The 21,156-nt window shown below is 36.1% G+C and overlaps 1 protein-coding gene across 1 annotated transcript in view; it reads left to right on the top strand.

Annotated features, from left to right (window-relative positions):
* Positions 1–21,156, top strand: part of LOC142341807 (U5 small nuclear ribonucleoprotein 200 kDa helicase-like) — a 252,374-nt gene that overhangs the window by 209,413 nt on the left and 21,805 nt on the right. Inside the window, exons 25-32 of the mRNA XM_075393052.1 lie at positions 52–471; positions 764–942; positions 3,564–3,726; positions 7,644–8,040; positions 10,388–10,464; positions 10,853–11,062; positions 18,943–19,107; positions 19,412–19,570. Of these exons, the coding sequence (XP_075249167.1) occupies positions 52–471; positions 764–942; positions 3,564–3,726; positions 7,644–8,040; positions 10,388–10,464; positions 10,853–11,062; positions 18,943–19,107; positions 19,412–19,570 (1,770 nt within the window). The remainder of the gene's footprint in view (positions 1–51; positions 472–763; positions 943–3,563; positions 3,727–7,643; positions 8,041–10,387; positions 10,465–10,852; positions 11,063–18,942; positions 19,108–19,411; positions 19,571–21,156) is intronic.

Genomic DNA, 21,156 nt, shown 5'->3' with positions numbered 1-21,156 from the left:
GTTAAGTTCAGCTGGATCATAGAAAATAGACAAAACATGATTTTGTTTCAGAAGTACGAAGAATGGAGTGAAACATTCGGAAACAAACTGGGCAAGAAAGTAGTCATAATGACAGGAGAAACTGCTGTTGATCTTAAATTGCTCGCCAAGGGAAATGTTGTTCTATCAACTCCCCAGAACTGGGATATCATTTCACGCAGATGGAAACAGCGAAAAAGTGTCCAAAACGTGAATTTATTCATATGCACTGAACTGCATCTTCTTGGAGGCGATGAAGGTCCGGTCATGGAGGTTATATGTTCACGTATGCATAACATGGCATCGCATTTGGAGAAACCAATACGAATTGTTGGACTGGCATCTTCAATTGCGAATGCGAGAGATGTTGCTCAATGGCTGGGATGTCCTACTAATAGCATCTTCAACTTCCACCCGAATGTGAGGCCGTTGCCTTTGGAGTTACACATACAGGTAGTGCATCCGAGGTATTTCATGCCCTTGAAAACCACATCAGTCGTTCATAACCAATTCCCTCAATTTTGATTTTGGCAACTTTGGAATGCTAACGAATACAAGCAATAAGTGAAAAATTTTAAAGCAAAATTACTTGACGCAAAATATTAATCAAAGACAATTTTAATTTTCGTTAATTTTAAAAAATAGCATAATGTTGAGTTAGATGAAAGCTAGGGAATAATTTTTCATTTTGTTGAACCTAGGAGAAAAAGCTGAGTAAAATTTGCTCTAATGTGGCTGTTTTCAGGGATTCAACATCAGCCATAATGCGTCCCGACTGTTGGCAATGTCAAAACCTGCATACAACGCAATCATTAAGCATTCTCCTAGGAAGCCTGTTCTGGTCTTTGTTCCGTCCAGAAAGCAAACTAAGATTACGGCTATTGATCTCTTGACATACTGTGCCGCCGAACTGAGTCCCAAAAGGTATGCAAAAGAACTGTTCACTGTTGAAATAAGGGATACGAATTTTTCAGTCTATTCGGATAATAGAGCAAGATCGAGCTCTCTAGTTGAAAGGTTACGGCGGTTTTTTACTTCACTTATTGTTTAATAGCCGCCCTCGTCTTCTCAGCAGGCTATTATTGCGCTCCTATTTTTTTACGACTCGAAGAGGAGTATTGATTGAGCGTCTCTTTATCCATAATTTTTGGAGTCTATTTAAAACAGAATTTAGAATTCAATACCGTAAGTGAAAACTAAATTTAGGTCAAACAGCTGAACCGATTGAAAAGCAGAGAAGAGAGAGTGATTTTCTGATCATGTCATATCGCGTTTTTCAGAGAGCGAGAAAAGTAGGCGTGGAAAAATTTTGGCCGAGTGAGCAAATTTTTTTTTTGATAAAATGCGGCTTTTTAAGCAGTTTTTTTTAAAATTTCTACTATACTTTTTTTGGATAAAATGGTTTTTCTAAACCATATTAACAATTACAAGTAATTGTACATTTGGGGGAGTTTTGATGATCTCAATCTTATATTAGAGTTTTATATGAAACCTTGAGCTTTTTTTTGTGATTTCGCAGTTTTAGTCGAGACGATTTGTTGTGTTTTGTGCTCTTTTTCATGTTTTTAGTGTCTGGAGTATTTTTTGTTTGAAATTAGTCTTTATGTTGGTTTTAGTGGCCTTTTGATTTTGTTTATATCAATTTAAGTGGGTTTCAGTTGAAGAAAGTAGGCTAATTAAAAAAATTGTCGAATTTTTCCTTGTTTGAAGTTTTGTTGACAGGGGTATTGTAAATAAGTGGAAACATTTGAAAAATTTTTAAGCATATGTTTGCATTAAAAAAATAACGAATTCTGCAAATTTTGTAGTTTTTACTGCTTGCTCGTTTTTGAGTGTTTTCAAGTGCGTTTGAGTCGTTTTTGTCGTGTGTTTGCTCCATGAATAATCAGAAACTGTATATTAAGGTTATGTTAAGAACAGTTATCGAGGCTTTGCAATTTTTGGAGAATATTGATCAAAAATTTAACAGGTTTTTCAGGTTTTATTCTTCAATTCTTTTCTTTCTGACCAGTTTTACTATTTTCGAGATGTATCGTTGGTTATGTCCTATCATCATTTGATATTTGTTTGTTGAACACTAATAAAACAAACCAAACAGTTTATTGTCAACTATCTTTTTGGAGAAGCAACTTTTGGAATTTTTAAAAATTATTTTTACAGTTTGTTTTCCTGATAATTTGTTTCGTACGTTTATTGTGTCAAATTGAACTCTATAATGAATTAATAGTTCTATCATTTAGTGGTTGGCTAGTGTGCTAGTGAAATTTTATTTCGATTGGAATCTGGTTTCTTCTGCCTAGGTTTTATTTTTTACTTAGTCGAATAAATTATTATTTCGCTTTACCTTAGTTCACAGCTTGTTCAACATTTTGCTTGAAATATTTTTGACTTCTCTCATCTAGTTTCATTGTTCGCTCATCTGGTCAAAATGCTTTTGAACACTAATTGTTCAGGAAATCATTCTAAAATGAACCGAATCAGTATCAAATCTCGGAATTAAAAGAAGAAACGGGATAAACCCATGAAACCCTATCTTAGATGCCTGCTGCTTTCAGTTTGTTCTGATAAGTCTTAGTTACGATCTCTAATGCTGATTGGTATTGATACTAACCCATGTATCCTGTCATTAAGTAACAGGAGTATGTATAACAAAATGAAATCAGAATAGTTCGCATTTTGAAAAAGCTCTCTTCCATCAATATTTTCATTTTTTTCTGTTCTTTCAGTTCCAATCAGGGTTATGGGAATCAATGAGGGCTATTTTCTGGCAGTATGTAGGTCATGTTTGAACAAATTGAAATTTGAAATGCGTTGCGAGTTTTCGCTTTGTGGTGGATACCCTCAAAATCAGAAGAGCGAAATCAAAATTAATAGGATAAACAGACAAAGGTCACGAAATCAGAATTTATTCTGATTTGATTGCTCTCAAACAAAGTTTGTAGCAATTAAATTAGTCCTGTGGTCTTTTTATTAAATTTCTGCTCGAGCTTCTCTTCTGACCACTTTGACTTTTTGGCCTCAAAAACGGGATAACAGGTTGCTCCCCGAAGGCAATAAATTCTCTTAGAACCTTTCTTCTTATTAGACTCAACGAAACTGTTTTGGAGACATAAGTTCATTGTGTGAAGAACGGTTCTAATAGTGTTTGACCCTCGCCCCACTTTGAACCCAGATTATGCCCTCCCAATATTTTGTGTCCCCCAGTTACAAATTATGTGCTGTAATATAGGAAGTTAATTTGTCAAAAATATGGCACGTGCGCTTGGGGGGGGGGGGGGGCTTAGAAGTTATATGCACACTAAGTTGGGGCAGATCCTCTTTTTTAATTAGGAACCTGTCGATATGTAAGCGAATACAAACAAATTTGGCCTACTTATGCAACTGCCAAACGAATTAAATTTGTATCTGAGTGTTTAATTTCGAAAAATCGATGCTATTAATGACGATTAAACGTGATACATTTAAAATTGTGTAACCGGTGGGAATATTGCTTTGTAAGACCTCTCATGAAGTTATATAAACACCAAATTCTGACTTTTTTGTAGATTTTTGCATTGTGCTGAGAGTGATCTGAAGCAGTACTTGGACATGGTAGAAGACGAGACACTCCGCGAGACCCTGGCATCCGGAGTTGCATTCACACACGAGGGACTGTCTAAAAAAGACCTCTCCATTGTGCAACAGTTGTTTGATGCTGGAGCAGTTCAAGTTAGTTAACTCAAGCTGTCTCTGTGACCACTAGCTTTTATATAAGATCAACAAGAGGGCTCGAGTGGGACCGTGCGCAGCACAGAATGTTCCATCATACGTGTCAAGTTTGTCTAAAGTTTTTCTTTTTTCTCAGACGAAAAGCTCATTCCACTAAGTTTTTCGAAGCATTTTGCAATAGCAACCTTGAGTACGACTTTTTTATCATGAAAAATGCAGAACCGTAATTGATGTAATTTTACGAGATGAGGAACCACATGCGCTGTGAATTAATTTGCAACTTTTCACAGAAACGTCAGAAGAATTAGTCGCAAAGACAATTTAACTTGCTGAAACACATGCTGTAATTTGAATTGAAAATTTGCTACGATCCGTAGTTTACAAGCTACTCATAGCGAACATATAGGTGATTGCACATGATTCGAATAAGTGATTCGAAGAAATTCAAAAGTCGGAATTACCTTTCTAAATAGATTTTTTCACCGTTTATTATAGCTGCGAAGCTGTAAGCTGAGCAAAGCTATATTGCGGTGCTCATGGTTTTTTTACAATTCAAAGAATTTGAATTTTATTGGGGCGCTGTCTTTTTTTTAAGATCTGTTCACACATTTTCATGATTTTTGAAGTCAAATTGGAGTAGTGAATCTGGTCACGCCGAAACAGAAAATGGAGCGAAAAAGCGAGTGGTTTTGCGGCGTGAAATTTTTTTGCTTTAAATTTAAAGTAGAGTGAGAAAACGGTGTTTGAACAAAAATTCGCTTTCTCGCTAGTGGTTTTTTGTTCACATACGGCAATTTCACTTTGATTTTTACTGTTTTTTTCGATTTTTTGGATCGGATTTTTTTCTAAGTGGTTTTTCCAATCCATTCATACTCCGTTTTAGGTCTAGTTTTTTTAGTCAATGAAAGTTCTTTGAATTGCACGTCAAGACTTGTCCTGCTATGTTTTTTGTTTCGTTGTCTGACGCTCTTTTTTCGTTTTACATTTGTTCACACAGCAAAGCTGAAAAAGTCAAATTTTATGAACGAATTCTTGCTCTCACTAACGGCATTTGCGCGCGTGACGTCATTTCTCACTCGCTTTAGTAAAAGTTTATAGGTTATTTGCGTGATTAGATTTTGATCATACGTGACTTACCTCACTCAATAAAATGACTTTTGCACTTTAAAACTTAAGTTTAGTTTGAATTTGTTTAAGGTCAAAGGAACTCATTTGTGCAGTAAAGGTCCCTAATAAGAGGCTTCTGCGGAATGAATTTTTAACAAGCTTTATTAATTTATCGCTGAATGTTTTTTACCTAGTTTTTTGAGCGGCGTCGATTTTTAAATTTAGATCTGTATCTGTTTCTATCTCTTTTATATGGCACGCCGGTCTATTCTTTCGCAGCTTTTTCACAAATCTGCCGGCTATGTTACTACTGAGGAACTCTGTAGCAATCGCTTTGAGTCACCAGCTGACATTCTTTCTTGAATGTTGTTAACGGATAAAAATATACAAATAATGTGAGTAAAATATTGTCTTGCTTCATTTTGTTGTTTGGGTAAGAAGTTAATTTTTAGTTATTTTTTTATTCGTGTAACTTATATATGAACAATTTTTCAATGTATATCATTTAAAGCAAACCAACAACAGAATTTTCTATTTTTCTCATTGTTGATGTCACAAGACGAAAAGGTATGAATTTAAATTTGTTAGTTTTTGACGTTTTTCGTCTGACACATTTGACTTTTCGTCCTCGAAAACGGGATAAACAGGTAGCGTCCAGTGGGTGTTGAGTTCTCTTTGAGTGCTAGTTCGTCTTAGATCCTTTCTGCTCAATAGTCTCCAAGTATGCGATTCACTGAAACTGTTTCGGAAATTTATGGTGCGAAGGGCGGTTCTTAAATGTTGGTCCCCACCTTGCTACCCAAAAACACCTTCCCCCACATCAGCCCCTCTCTCAATTCACCCCATCCCACCAATTTCCATCCCTGCACATTGTTCAGGCCATAAGTGCCCCGTGCTGCCAGAAACTTCCATCTTTGCCCCACTCTTGCCCAACCCCCCCCCCCCCCCCCATCGCTGCGCTCACCTCACGGCCCTTCAATTTAGCTAAAGCTAGCATCACTAAACCGTGGCTAGTCATTGACGAAGCCGATCTCTCGCAGGTCGTTTGAGAGCAATTCGCATGACGTTAGTCGGTTATGTTCCCTTTTGATGACCCTTAAAGGACCAATTGAACAATTTTAATGTCCTGCTAAGTCCCCAAAAAACTTAAGAGTCAAGGTTTTAGTATATAGTTTGAATTTACGGAGATATTTTCAGGAAAATTATGAATTTTTTTGACTTTTATACAAAAGCCAAAATTTTTTGGTGACTGCTGCACTTTTTCTGATGACTAAAATTGCCATTGAACTGGACGCCAGTGGAGAGCTTAAAAAACAAACTTCGTTGAAGCTTCAGGAACAATCAGCAGAAAATTGAATTAAAATAGCCTTCTCTCTAATGTCTTCTTTGTTCGTCTGGTCTCCGCTATCCAATATCTGGTTGACTGTGAATTTTTAACTAAATAAATTTTCAATTGTATTAATATCATAGTGCATCCTTTGAATCAAATACTCTACAATATAGAGGCCTTAATTTTTATAAATGTTCAATTTCAGTTCATGTTTTCTGATTTTCACGTCCTTTGATGTTTTTGGATTTTTGTTATGTCGGAAACCTTTTGATCTGCGAAAATTTTTTTTATATCTGTCAAAAAATTTAGCTTTTCAACACATGTTTTATTTGCGAAGTTATTACTATTTTTTATTTTTTTTTACAAAAAATTTTTATTACCTATCATTTTTTTCAATAATTTATTAAAAATTTTGTGACAATTATTTCATTAAAGTAATTTACCCCATCCCCTACCCCGATACTTTTCTTCCTCTTATGCCTTTTCTTGTTTTCCATTCAATTTTTCAAACAGCTCCCCTTTTCAACCTGCCATAAAAGTGTTAGTTTTTAATTGCTCTTGAACGAAGTTCATAGCAATTATTGTAAACGTGTTGGTCTTTTTTATGCAAAATTTTCGCTTGACAATTTTGTCTTCTCGAGTGACTTTTACGCCCTTGACTTTTTGCGTTTTGCGTGATCTAAAATTCTCTCTCAATCACAATTTCAAGCAGCTGAACTCAATTGGCGGCAATTCAATACTAAAAGTCAAATGAAAGCTGCGCCAAAACGTGTGCGATTTTTTACTTTAAATGAATAGTGGTATATGTCAACCTCTAATGTGGTTATTTGAAGCCCACTATTGAACTTCTTAGTCCCATTTAGCCCCCCCCCCACCGACTGAAGCAGGCTGCAATTCATTAGAGCCCCCACTAGTAGTTCGAGAGCAATTCTTCCGACGTTTAGTCGGTTATATTTATAGAAAGTAAAAATGGCCTCTCAGTGTACAAATTGACGATTTTTCGATGCGTACAGAAAAAGTAAAAATTCGACTTGAAAAAAGGAAGCTGGACTGGCATATATATTCTCCCATTTTGAAAAATGCTAGAACAATAAATTTTCATACTAGTCATGGCAATGATGCAACATTAGCATATTAAGTTATTCTGGGATCGAAATGAGAGCCCGCGGAGACTTTTTTTTGGTTTGATAGTTAAAGCTGATTGAGTTACAGAGCTAATCATTAGAGTGCTAAACAGAGTGTAGTTTTAGAATGAACTTACCTGCTTTTGCACAGAAAGAAAGCATGCTCTGCAAAGGTTGAGTTGAATAACTTTAAATGAGCAAGCTCGCATTGAACTGTGTTGGACTTGCGCTTTAGGCGAACACCTCCATCAACGAGCGGAATCCCATTCTACTGCTAATACTTAACACAGAAAAGGTCACCTTTATTTTTCCGATGTATTAACCAATAAATTAATCCTTTATTTTTACTTTTACAGATAATAGTAGCTTCTCGCAGTCTCTGTTGGTCTCTAACTGCCCACGCGCACCTTGTAGTGATCATAGACACCCAATATTACAACGGACAAGTCCATTCTTACGTCGACTACCCAATCACAGACGTGCTCCACATGCTAGGAAGGGCGAACAGACCCAGACACGACAATGAGGGAATTTGCATGTTACTCTGTCAGAACAGCAAGAAGGACTTCTACAAGAAGTTCCTGTATGAACCTCTTCCAATTGAGTCCCATTTGGACCACAACTTGCACGATCATTTCAACGCCGAGGTTGTGACCAAGACCATTGAGAACAAACAAGACGCGGTGGATTACTTGACATGGACTTTTATCTACAGACGCATGACTCAGAACCCGAATTACTACAACTTGCAAGGTGAATAGCGGTAGCAATCTTTGAGGACAATGCGCAAGTAGTTACCTTTAACGCATTTAAAAGTCGAGGCTGTAAAAAGTAGTTGGGTTCGTAAATTTATTTCTAATTTCAGTAGCAGTTTGCTGTGTATTACACTGAGGTTAGTTGTAGTTCCTGCAAAAATAGTGGTATGTGATACTTCTAAAAACTGCAGTTTAATTAAAAGGAAATCAGGGGAATGAAATTGAACTGCTGGCCCGTTTGTAATCCGATTGTAACACTTAAAACCTTGTGATTCTTGCTAATTTTTTTTTCATAACTTCGTATTTAATACAGCCCACATGCAGCAAAAAACTTTGGATTCTAAGAACTGCTGAGAATTGTGTTCCAGCAACAGCTATTTTTCCGTTTTGAGCTCTTATCCGATACGTTTCAAACAGTAAAACATGACAAGAAAATAATTTTCTTAGTGTTTAATTGCTCTCGAACGAAGTTCGCAGCAATTGTTGTAAACGTGTTGGTCTTTTTTATGCAAATTTTTCGCTTGACCGTTTCTGCGCTTTTCTTCTAGAATCTTTGACTTCTCAAGTAACTTTTTAACGCACTTCTTGATTTTTGAGTGATTTCATTTGCTCTAACTCCGAAATAAAGTTTGTTGTTCAAACAAAACCGATTGTTATAGATAAGATGACAAGGCCGTGATACCCGAGTGGTTACTGGCTCTGTCGAGGTGAAGGAAGTGGACTCAGCGGGTCGGGGTCGAACCCTTGCGTCATCTGATGTTTTTGCACGCATAAAGAAAAATTTGTCCTGCTTGTCATTCGAGAGCAGTTTTTTCGACGTCAGTCGGTTTGTGTTTGTTTTGGTTGTTTTTTGCTACTTAGTCTCTTGCTACGTGTATGTTTGTTGTTGTTTTTAGTCTAAATAACAAACGACTCACACCATGTTGTCAAAAATTAGTAGTTGCTCTTCTAATTTTTAACGTGGTTGGTAATCCATTTGGTTGGTACTCTCGTGTTCTCACTATTGACTGATCTCATTATGTCTGATACATGAGAAAAGACTCAATATTTAAGTGGTTCCATTTTTTCGCTTATGTTTTGACTTTGAAACCGTTTGTTTTTAATAGCCGCACAGCGATAGCTGAGGCTATTATAGGCCTTCTCTTGGTTTTTTTACAATTCAAAGAATTTGAATTGTATTGGGGCGCTGTCTTTTTTTTTTTTAAGGTCTGTTCACACATTTTCTTGATTTTTGAAGTCAAATTGGAGTAGTGATTTTGGTCACGCCGAAACAGGAAATGGAGCGAAAAAGCAAGTGGTTTTGCGGCGTGAATTTTTTTCGCTCGAATTTTAAAGTAGAGTGAGAATACGGTGTTTGAGCAAAAATTCGCTTTATCGGTAGTGGTTTTTTGTTCACATGCGGCAATTTTACTTTGATTTTTACTGTTTTTTCGCTTTTTGGATCGCATTTTTTTCTAAATGGTTTTTCCAAACCATTCATAGTCCGTTCTAGGTCTAGTTTTCTGTTTATTCAATGAAAATTCTTTGAATTGTACGTCAGGACTTGTCCTGCTATGTTTTTTTATTTCGTCGTCATGATTTTTGTTACGACCATATGACGTCACAGCCATTTTTTGTTCATTCGTTCATGCAATTTCAACTGAATTGCATGTGTGTCGTCATTTTTCGCTCTTAGTGGAGCGAGTTTTTTTGTTCATGCGCGTGATTAAATTTTTGGTCACACTTGACTTACCTCACTCTCAAAAATGACTTCCTCACTTTGAAATTGACTTTTATTTACTTTAATTCAAAGAGATAAGGTCAAATGGGTGTGTATCACTCTAAATGAAGGTTATTTGAGATCAGCTAATAGAGGCAGCAATAACTTATACAGATTTTAAATCAAAATATAACAGATCAGCCTTCAATGAAAAGACGAATTTTTTTGGTCTGTCTTTTTTACTGTTTTTTTAGACTGCCGATCTACGAATCTATTGCGGCTATTTTCTGGCAATCTGCCAGCTATGTTAAAAGTTTTCCTTGTCTGCATTTATTATTTATTTTACACTATCCCTTGATGGTAACTCTAAATTTGTTTATATTCTTTCTAATAAACATTTGTTTTATAACCGCAAGATTAAATGTTTCAGTTACATATTTAAGTGAGGTCAAGTGGGGGTCGGGAGATCCATTGTTCGAATCCCGGCGTGCTTAACTGTTTTTGCACCCTTAAACAAAAATTTATCTAGGCTGCAGCTCCTGAATTAAATTGGCTCGCCTGTCGTTCGAGAGCAATTCTTCCGACATTAGTCGGCTTATGTTTTCCATTTTTTCTGTGGTGGTGCTTTAAATTAGTTGTACTTTAGGCACGACTCACCGTCACTTATCGGAACACATGTCAGAATTGGTAGAAACTACGCTCAACGATTTGCAGCAATCCAAGGTAAAGAAAAAGTAGTTCACGGCTGATATGAAAATAGAGTTTTTTGTTCATACTTCTCTCAAAACAAACATTCACGGAATTTTCTATGTTTAAAAACAACCCACGTGAACGATGAAAGGATTTCTTAATGGTTTTAATAAGAGCAGTACAACTTTTGGAAGTACTTTTTCAGTAGAACCATTGTTAGTCGGCCACATTTAACTGTTTTTACTAGAAAAGTTATAACAGGAACTAGTCTTACAAAGTTATTTGAGCTCTCAAAAACTTTGTTTGAAACTGCTGATGGTTTTTGAGAAACGTGGTTGTGAGAAAGTAAGCTCGTTCTATCTTATAACTGGTTCTAGCTATTAACTTTTATAAAAATTTTCGAAAGTATCTTGTATTGCAGTGCATTGACGTTGTGAATGGAATGGACGTGACACCTCTCAATCTGGGCATGATTGCAGCCTACTACTATATCAACTATACGACTATTGAGCTCTTCAGTATGAGTCTAACCAACAAGACTAAAGTGAAGGGACTCATAGACATCATCTGCAATGCTGCTGAATTCGACCATATTCCCATAAGACACAAAGAGGACAACCTGCTCAGACAGGTTAGTGCATGCAAGTGGGAAAATTTTCTTACAGCCAATATTTAGCAGTTATATATTCACTTTTAATTTTGCTTCCACTATATATTTTATATATTTATGCCGAACTGAAAGTCTTGTATATACGGAAACTGGAGTTTGGATCTGTTTTTATCAACCCCTTATTGGTAATATGGTAATGCTCAAGTTTGAAAGGTCATTTCGAGAATTTTGATTCCAAATAAGTCCCTCCAACCTACCCCCCCCCCCCCCCAAAAAAAAAAAAAAACTAACCCACCCACCCCCCACTACCCCCACACCTAACCCACCCCCCCCCCCCCACACCTAAACCACCCCACACTTACTCCTCCCCCTCACACACCTACCCCCCCCCCCTCACACACCTACCCCCCCCCACCTACCCACCCCACCTAACCCACCACTTACCTACCCATATTTCTTCCCAAAAATTGAATTTTTTCACACTCTATATTTTGTGTTTTTTTTAATATTTCTGAAATCTGTAGGAGTTTTTGAGTTTTTTTACACGATTTTTCGAGTCTTTTCCGGTATTCTACCGGCTATGTTTTTTTGCAAATTTTTTGCTTGACCGCTTTGGGCTTTTCTTCTGGAATGACTATGACTTCTCAAGTGACGTTTTCACGCACTTCTTGATTTTGAGTGGTTTCAATTGCTCTCACTCCGAAATAAAGTTTGTTGTTCAAACAAAACCAAATTTTAGAGACTCGATGTCAAGTCCCTGATAGCCCGTTGGTTAATACCTCCGTCGAGGACTCAGAAAGTTGGGGTTTGATTCCTACCGTCGGCTGATGTTTTTGCACCCATAGAAAACTATCGAGGCTGCTGCCCCTGAGTTAAATTGCACCACCTGTCATTCGAGAGCAATTTTTCCGACGTTAGTTGGTTTATGTTTAATAGCCGCCCTCATCTTCTCAGCCGGCTATTATAGCGCTCCTATTTTTTTTTTACTTCGTCGAATAAAAAAATGTTTCGCTTTACCTCATTTTGCCGCCTTTTCAACATTTTGCGTGAAATCTTTTTGACTTCTCTAGGCTAGTTTCTCTCTTCTCTCATTCTGCTAAAAGTGATTTTGAACATCAGTTGCTCAGCGAAGCAATTCAAAATGAACAGAGTTAGTACAAAAATGGATGTCAGAAATAGAAACGGGATAAACCCATAAAGCCCAATTTTAGATGCCCGCTATTTGAACGTCGTTCCCAGAAGTCTTATTTACCATCTCTAATGCTTATTGTTATTGATAGGAGCCCCTGTAGCCTCTCTCTAAGAAACAGAAGTATGTTCAACTACGAAATGCCTTCAAAATAAATCGGACTGAAAAAAATGTTTTTGTCCAAAAATCTTTCTTTTTCAATATCTTCTGTTATTTCAATCCCAATCATGCTTATTGGAATCAACGGCGGCTATTTTCCGGCAATCTGCCGGGTATGTTTTACCATCTCTAATGCTTATTGTTATTGATAGGAGCCCCTGTAGCCTCTCTCTAAGAAACAGAAGTAGGTTCAACTACGAAATGCCATCAAAATAAATCGGACTTAAAAAAATGTTTTTGTACAAAAATCTTTTTTTTTCAATATCTTCTGTTATTTCAACCCCAATCATGCTTATTGGAATCAACGGCGGCTATTTTCCGGCAATCTGCCGGGTATGTTTTCAGAATGGCGTGATCTATAAATTATTATAGCTGCAAAGCTGTAAGCTGAGCGGATCTATATTGTGGTGCTCTTGGTTTTTTTTACATTTGAAAGAGTTTGAATTGTTTTGGGGCAAGGTTATTTTTACTACTGAAGACGAGTATCGGAGAAGTCCTCTTTTTAATCGATTTTACTTTTTTGCAGCAGGAAATGAAACGCGTAAAATTCTGAGTGGGTTGCAACAAAATTGAAGATTGAAGCGAAAAGAGCGGTTTTGTTTATGCCACTGTTTGGGAGAGAAAAATTGAAGTGTGAAAAAAAATTGTCTAAGCGAGCGATTTTTTATGTTCATATGCGGCTTTTTAAAACAGTTTTTTTAAAGCTGCGTAGCTGTGTGCTGAGCTATTATTCGGTGTTCTTGATTTTTTGTTTCGCCGTTAATATATTTCATTTTAAAATTCAGTTGTTTTTGTTTTTAAGAGCTTCGTTTTTCATGAATTGAATTCGAATATTATATAAATTTTCATCAGTGGTTCTATTATGTACTAGTTATTTGATGGGGTAGTGTATTTAGCAGAGACGATGGCTCTTCGAGTCGTTTTCGGAATTCTTATGGCTATGTTTTTTGCGGCTAAGATCTGTTCAAACATCTTTATGATTTTTGAAGTCAAATTGAATTGATGATTTTTGTCAGGCCGAAACAGGAAGTGGAGTGAAAAACGAGCGGTTTTGCCGCTTGACATAGAGTGAGAAAACTGTGTGTAATCAAAAAATTGCTTTCTCGCTTGTGTTTTCTTATTCACATGCGGCTATTTGACTTTGAGTTTTACTGTTTTTTTTTGGATCTTTTCTGTTTGTGCCCCCCAGCTTACTGGGCGCATATTTTTGCACCCACGAGACGGACGTGCCATATTTCTACATAATGATTTATGTAATGAGTAATGACACAAGCTCTTAAATGGGGGATGCATAACGTACTGGGGGGCACAAACGGAAAAGATCCGTTTTTTTATTTTCTGATCGGATTTTTGTCTAAATAGTTTCCCTAGTCCTTTCATAGTCCGTTCCTGGCTAGTATGGTTTATTGTTTAGTCAAAACAATTCTTCGAGTTGCTTCAGGACTTGTCCTGCTATGTCTTGTCTCAGCGTCTGACTCTCTTTTTTCGTTTTGAATTTGTTCACACAGCAATAGCTGAAATTTTCTGAAAGACTTCTTCCTCTCACTGACGGCGTTTGTGCGCGTGATGTCATTTCTCAATCTCTTTAGCCCCAAAGTTCTAAGATCATTTGTGTGATTCGATTTGGATTGCGTGACTGACCTCGCTCATTAAATTGACTTTTGCACTTTAAAACTTAAATTCAATTTGAATTAGTTTAATGTCAGATGATATACTAATATAATATGTAAAATTTTAATTCGACTTGGTGGAATCAGGGTGTCTTGATGTAGTAAATCAACTAGTGAATCTCTGTCCAACTTCAAGAGATTAATTTCTGTTTTGTCACCTTTTTCTGTTTTGCCTTCTTGGCTGTTTCAGTTGAAAGGAACTTAGTATGCATTAAAAAAATTCGCACCCTAGTACATGCGCTCTTGGTAGTATATGAGTAATTTAAAGCGTATGAGTTAAACCGATGGTCAGCACTTGAAAACAGTTAGCATCAAGTTGTTGGATTTCTATGAGCAGATGGTTCTTCCTCATCGCGCTAAATTTATTTTGGCTGTCGATTTAGATAACGAACTCATCATAATTCAAAATTCTAATCCCAAATACGCAAGACTAAAATAGAACACTTCTTGAACGTTTTTTAAAAATGATTTTGAATTTTTTGCATCTCTGTTTTGGCATTATTTGTTCCTATTTTGATTACAGTTGTCATTTTTCGTCCAATTCAGCAGACAAACGCAATTGCTAATGGTTGTCAGTTTTCACCATTAAATGGTATCAGTCTTTCGTTAATTAATTTTACTTCTTTTACTTCACACACAAAAGAGCAACGTTCGAAAACAGTCGCTTACTAATTCATGAACTGAATTGAAACTATTGCACTGCTTACGTAAAAATCATGGCCAAATTCGCGTTCGAATCTGAAATTTGTTCAATTACGGACGAAAAAATGCGAAACATTCTTACTTATTTCCATAAAAAACTTATTGAAAAAGACGACCAAATAGTTTCTCTGACTAACCAAGTTACCGAACTGGAATCTAGAGTGATTCAATTGGAGCGGTACAGTTCCAAAGACACAATTATTATAAATAACCCTCTGCAACCTGGTAACGCCAACATAACGGATCAAATTCTATTTTTCTTTAACAAATGCTTGAATTATTCGTTGTCTCCGGACGCAATCAAAGCCTGTCATCCCTTGGGTATTTGGAAAGGTAACACCCCCTGCGGTAATTGTCAAGTTTATTTACTACAACGATAAAATTGAATTATACAATCGTCGACCAATGCTCGCAAATTTTAGGAACCCACTAAATGGTAAACCCGTATATATGAAAGAACGTCTCCCCCAACATGATTTAGCTATTCAAAAGCGCGCTAACGAGCTGGATTTGGTCACGACGACTTACAACTGTAGAGTAAAACTGTTTTTAAAAACTGAGAATGGGCGTGTAACACAACCTGTTGATAGTGTTATCACGGGCAATAAAGAAAATATCTAATCAACGCAACCAAGCCAACAACTGGAATACTAACTAATTGTCAAATCAGCGACGAAACAAACGACCTGGCGATGTAATTGAAATTGATAATTTTGACGATATTTATCATATGGGAGCAACACCAGCTGGAAAAAAACTTAATGACAACAATACTCCACCCAATAGATGATTGTCCAAACATTAAATAACGCGGCTTAAAAAACAGGCGCAGTGTACACCTCCTTTTCGACTTCGTGTTTTCGTAACAGTTTTAATATCAAGTAATTGGACAATCATCTATTACTTGGAAATGGATAAACACTCGAAAGCGCTTTTGTTTATAAACGTGCAATCCCTAAGATCCCATCATGACCAACTGTGCTGTCAACTAGAAACCCTCAAAACCAAACCAGCTGTAATAGCTGTATGCGAAACCTGGCTCACTGATAACGATCCCATAGATATGTATTTCATAACAGGGTATCAACCATTGATAGTAAAAAATAGAAACGACAAAAATGGAGGAGGCGTTGGCTTTTTTGTACGAGAAGATTGTAAGATAATATCTAATTTTCTTTTTTGAAGAAAATCTGGAACATCTACTCATATCCATAGAGAGCGGAAAAAAGCGAATAAATTTCTGTGTTCTATACAGGCCTCCCTCGGAAAAAATTCAAAATTTCCTTGAGACTTTTGAAAGTTTATTGTTCAAAATAAACGCGATGAAAGAGGAAACTATTATTTGTGGTGACTTTATTATTGATATCCCTGATGCATATCATCAACAGTACCAAAACTTGATCAATTCATTTAATTATGAAATGCAAAAGGCAGAACCTACAAGAGTAACTAAGTTCACGAGCAAATGTATCGATCATATTTTGTCAAAACAATCGAAAGAAGTATCAACCCTGAAATGGTCTTTCAGCGATCATTACGCTCTAATTTATGAATTTGATTTTTCAGTCTCTAGCTCTCAGTCTAATGAAATTTATTACAGTCGTGATTTTAATTTTTTTGAGAATGAACAGAATTATTTGAATTTCCTCTTCATTCTCCAACATAGATTAAACAAGATGAATAATTATGATCTTGAAAGTTCATGGTGTGAACTAAGTTTAATCATTCTACAAATTTTTGATGATAAATGTCCAATTACGAAGAAGAAAATCTTCAAAAACAGTTGGATGACAAACAGGTTAAAGAATCTCATTAGCAAGAGAGATCGGGCACATGATACACTCATATCTCACCCAAATAGTAAAAATGAAGTCCGGTTCAAGCAATTACGTAATTTAGTAACAAATGAAGTGCGAAATGCTCGCAAACAACACTATGATCAAAAACTGACTTTATCAGGTAGTCCAGCACAAAAATTCAAAGTGTTCAAAGAATTCCTAGGGCAAAGGAAAAAATCAGTAAAAGACATTGATGTGGAATAATCACTTTTTTATCAACGTAGGGACGAAAGTGAGTAACACAAATTTTCACAATGTAGACAGTGAGCCAGGTTTACCATGTCACGACAAAACTTTTTTCTTATTTCCCGTCAACACTATCGAAATATTCAACATAATAAGTTCATTAGAAAACAAAAGCACAGCGGTTCATGATGGAATTAGTAATAAACTTTTAAAACTTGTAGCTTCTGTAGTTAGCTATCATGTGGCTAAGCTGATAATTAGGAGCATTCAAGAAGGGTTTTTTCCGGTTTGTCTTAAAACAGCTAAGGTAATTCCTCTACATAAAAATGGAAGTTTTGAAAACCCTTCAAACTATCGACCAATTAGTCTATTGTCATCCCTAAGCAAAGTCTTTGAAAAAGTCTTGAATACAAGGATTGTTGAATTCCTCGAAAAACATCAACTTCTCTCAAACGAACAGTTCGGTTTCCGGCCAAAACGCTCATGCACACACGCTATCGCATCAGTTACAGAACTGATGCGAAATGTTTTTGACTCACAAAAAATGGGTTTCGCTTGCTTCATTGACTTTCAAAAGGCATTTGACACAATTGATCATTCACTTCTGATAAAAAAATTACAAAATCTAGGCTTTCGAGGAAAAATTAGTACACTCATTGCTTCATTCCTGTCAGATAGAAAACAATTTGTAGTCCACGGATCAAAAGAGTCGAAAAAAATGGAAATTAATGTAGGTGTTCCACAAGGATCAATTTTGGGCCCGTTGCTGTTTCTTTTGTTTATCAATGATCTGCCTCAAATTGTTCAAGATAATTCAAAAATAGCACTTTTTGCAGACGACACAACAATTTTAACATCAGGCAATAATTTGGAAATTGAGGAAAAGCTCAATAATCACTTGAAAAAGATTGAAAATTGGTCCTCAAGAAACAAACTTGTCATTAACATTAAGAAATGTAAAATTGTTGGTTTTGGCCGGAATGTACAAAATCAAAAAATCTGCTATCGGGCGAAGTGCTCGAAGAAGTAAATTCATTCAAATATCTAGGAGTGTTCATAGATAAGCATCTCAATTTTGATATACACATTGAATATGTTGGCAAAAAATTAGCAAAATTCAACGGAATGCTGTTCCGAGCAAGAAACTTTTTTACGAAAACTTTTCTATTACAAATGTATAATAGTTATGCCAAACCAATGATATCGTACGGCATTTTAGCTTACGGTTCCGCAAAAAAAAACAAAACTCAGTTCAATTTTCTGTCAACAAAAACGCATTTTAAAGACTATCTTTTTCAAAAAGAGAGGAGACCATGTATGCTATCTTTTCAAGCGTTACAACGTGCTGTCAGTTTTTGACTTATATTTTGACGCTCTTGTAAAAGAGATCCTGGATCAGATTGCAAAAGTTTCTCCTTTGAATTTTCTTGATGTTGACAGTAACAGGCCGAACACGCGGGCATCCATTAAGTCACTCATCCCTTTACCAAAATTTAAAACACAGACTCAGAAGAAATCCTTGAGATTTTCAATAATAAAAATGTTCAACTACCTTGCTAAAGAAAGTCTATTACCCAAACAAGTATCTAAAGAACAGATTTTTTCGATTCGAACTAAACTTAGGGCATATTATTTGGATAATAAAGATGTTTTCGATTTGTTTTTTTAGGTATTGCACGTTTTTTCTCTGGGCACCTCTTGTAGAGTCATTTGACTGGTATGGTGTCCAAGGTGGTAATTTGATTAAACTTAATATTCTGTATAAAATGCTCTGTATCATCTACCATCTGAATTTAAATCAATCAATCAATCAGTTCTGTGTCGAAATCAATCAGTTCAGTGGTCGATAATGGAATCTAATAATGTTAACTGACATTTATAGTCACTGTCTCTAGGTGGAGTTAGTTGTCTTAAGTGTAGCCTAATCCTAGAGCGGCGGTTTCTGGAAGATTTTTTTTGCGTTCGGTTTTGGAGAGTTCCATTGTGAGAAATTTTAGAAAATTCTAGTCTTTCCTATTTGAAGCTTTGAGCAGCAATTATGAAGATTTTCTATTCTGCCGTGCACCAAAGTTTTTTGTCATCAATGTGGTAAAATGCATGGGGAGCATTGAAGAAAGGCAAAAGATTATTGTCCTCTGCAATGTTTACTTTTTTCAGTTGATTCAGCACATTCCCTACAAACCAGACAAGACGGTGAAATTTGCGGATCCTCACGTGAAGGCGTCTCTCCTACTCCAAGCACATTTGTCCAGGATCCAACTCAGTCCAGAGTTACAAGCAGACACCAACGAGATTCTCACTCATTCCATTCGACTGATACAGGTACAGATTCAGTATTTCCTCTGCCATATTCCAGAAGATTGGGTGTTGTCGAATTAGATGCGCCGCAAATATACCCGAAGTTCATTGACCAAAGTTTTATTATCTTTATGATTGCACAAATTGAAGACGCATTCTAACATCATTTTGAAGATACTTTGTGCGTTCTTTTGAAGCTGTTCCCTGGAGTTATATGGATGCTTTCTGTACGTAGATTTCAAAGTTCATCTTTGTTGAGATTTAGTTGCCAAATGTATGGAAGGCAAATTGTCCATTTTTCTGATCCTTACTATCATTCTTATTCTAGGCGTGTGTTGACGTGTTGAGTTCGAGTGGGTACCTATCGCCTGCGCTGGCTGCGATGGAGTTGGCACAGATGGTGAGCCAGGCTATTTGGAACAGAGATCCCTATCTCAAACAGCTGCCACATTTCAACGCAGACATCATCACTCAGTGCAAAGACAAGGTCAGCTATATTTCTAACTTGAAAGCTGAATTGCTTTGTATCGATTGATGCCGTCCGCATCTTCTCAGCCGAATATTATTGCGGGCCTATTTTTTTCGACACAAAAAGGAGATATGGTGATCTATTTGTTTTAAATTGGTTCAATTGTTCTGAAACACGATGCAAAAGTCAATGTCGCACGTGTTTATACTTTGATTAATAGCCGCGAAGCGATAGCGGCTATTATTGGGGACATCGTGGTGTTTTACAATTCAAAGAATTTGAATTGTATTAGGGCGCTGTCTTTTTACGACTCGAAGAGGAGTATTGGAGAAGTCCTTTTTTTTTTAATCAATTTTATTGGAGTGATTTTTGAAGCGGGAAATGAAACGCGTGAAAAATTTGGAGTGATTTTGGTGCTGAACAAAAGTGAAAAGTGGAGCGAAAAGAGAGTGGTTTTTGTTCATACCGCTGTTTTTGAGAGCGAGAAATTGATGTGTGAAAAATTTTTCTCTAAGCGAGCGAAATTTTTTTGTTCACGTGCGGCATTTTAAAGCAGTTTTTTTTCATTTATTTTGGTTAAGAGGTTTTTTATGATTTTGCTTTAATTTTAGGCTGGTTTCGGTAGTGGTTTGAAGGTTTCTGGAAATTCATATGAATTTTATGATAATTCCGAGGTTTTTAATGTATTTTGCTGATTTTCGGGCTAATTTTTGCTTTTTTTGACGATTATTTTGTTTTACTGGCTCAAATGGGTATTGAAGAAACCCCTTCTACTTGCGAAAATTTATGATAACCATTGGTTACAGTTTTGTTTGTAAGAATCATTTTTTTTGTTGTGAAATATGACAAAAATATGGCGAAAATTTGAACTATTTTTCTGAATTTTTTGCGGTTTTTAGTTTTTTTTCTGTTTTTAGCTAAGTTTCTTTGCCTATTATGACTTGCCTATTGTTTTGCGAGCATCTGGATACCCTATTGGCTGAACGGAAATTTTCTTTTGATTTATATGTTTTTTTAAATATTAAAAAATTTAGTAACGTTTTCCAGTTTTCAGTGAAAGTTGTTTTTAAGAGCTTTTTTTCATAATTTAGCCTAAAGTATTTTTTCAAAATGCACATGTTTTTTTAAGTACTAGTTGTTTTGATGAAGTTATATTGGCAGAGATAGTTTTTTCGGGATCTCAATTTATAACAAAATTTGATCAGATTTTTTATCATGTTTTAACAGATTTGATTTTATTGTTTTTACTTTTTTGTTTCATGACTTTGTTTCAAGATAATCATAAATTAGTGAAGGCACGTTTTGTTAGATGAGTAGTTGGATGGCGTTTAATTGGGTTTTCACTTCTAGTCGTTTCCGGAATTCTTCCGGCTATGTTTTTTTTCAAGATCTCTTCACACATTTTCATGATTTTTGAAGTCAAATTGGAGTAGTGATTTTGGTCACGCCGAAACAGGAAGTGGAGCGAAAAAGCGATTGGTTTTGCGCCGTGAAATTTTTCGCTCTAAATTTAAAGTAGAGTGAGAAAACGGTGTTTGAACAAAAATTCGCTTTCTCGCTAGTGTTTTTTTGTTCACATGCGGAAATTTCCCTTTGATTTTTAC

This window comes from Convolutriloba macropyga, chromosome 1 (genome assembly GCF_964194025.1).
Source record: "Convolutriloba macropyga chromosome 1, txConMacr16.3, whole genome shotgun sequence".
Lineage (NCBI taxonomy): Eukaryota > Metazoa > Xenacoelomorpha > Acoela > Convolutidae > Convolutriloba > Convolutriloba macropyga.
Note: the sequence above shows the minus strand (reverse complement) of the source record. Positions and strands in the feature narration are given on the sequence as shown.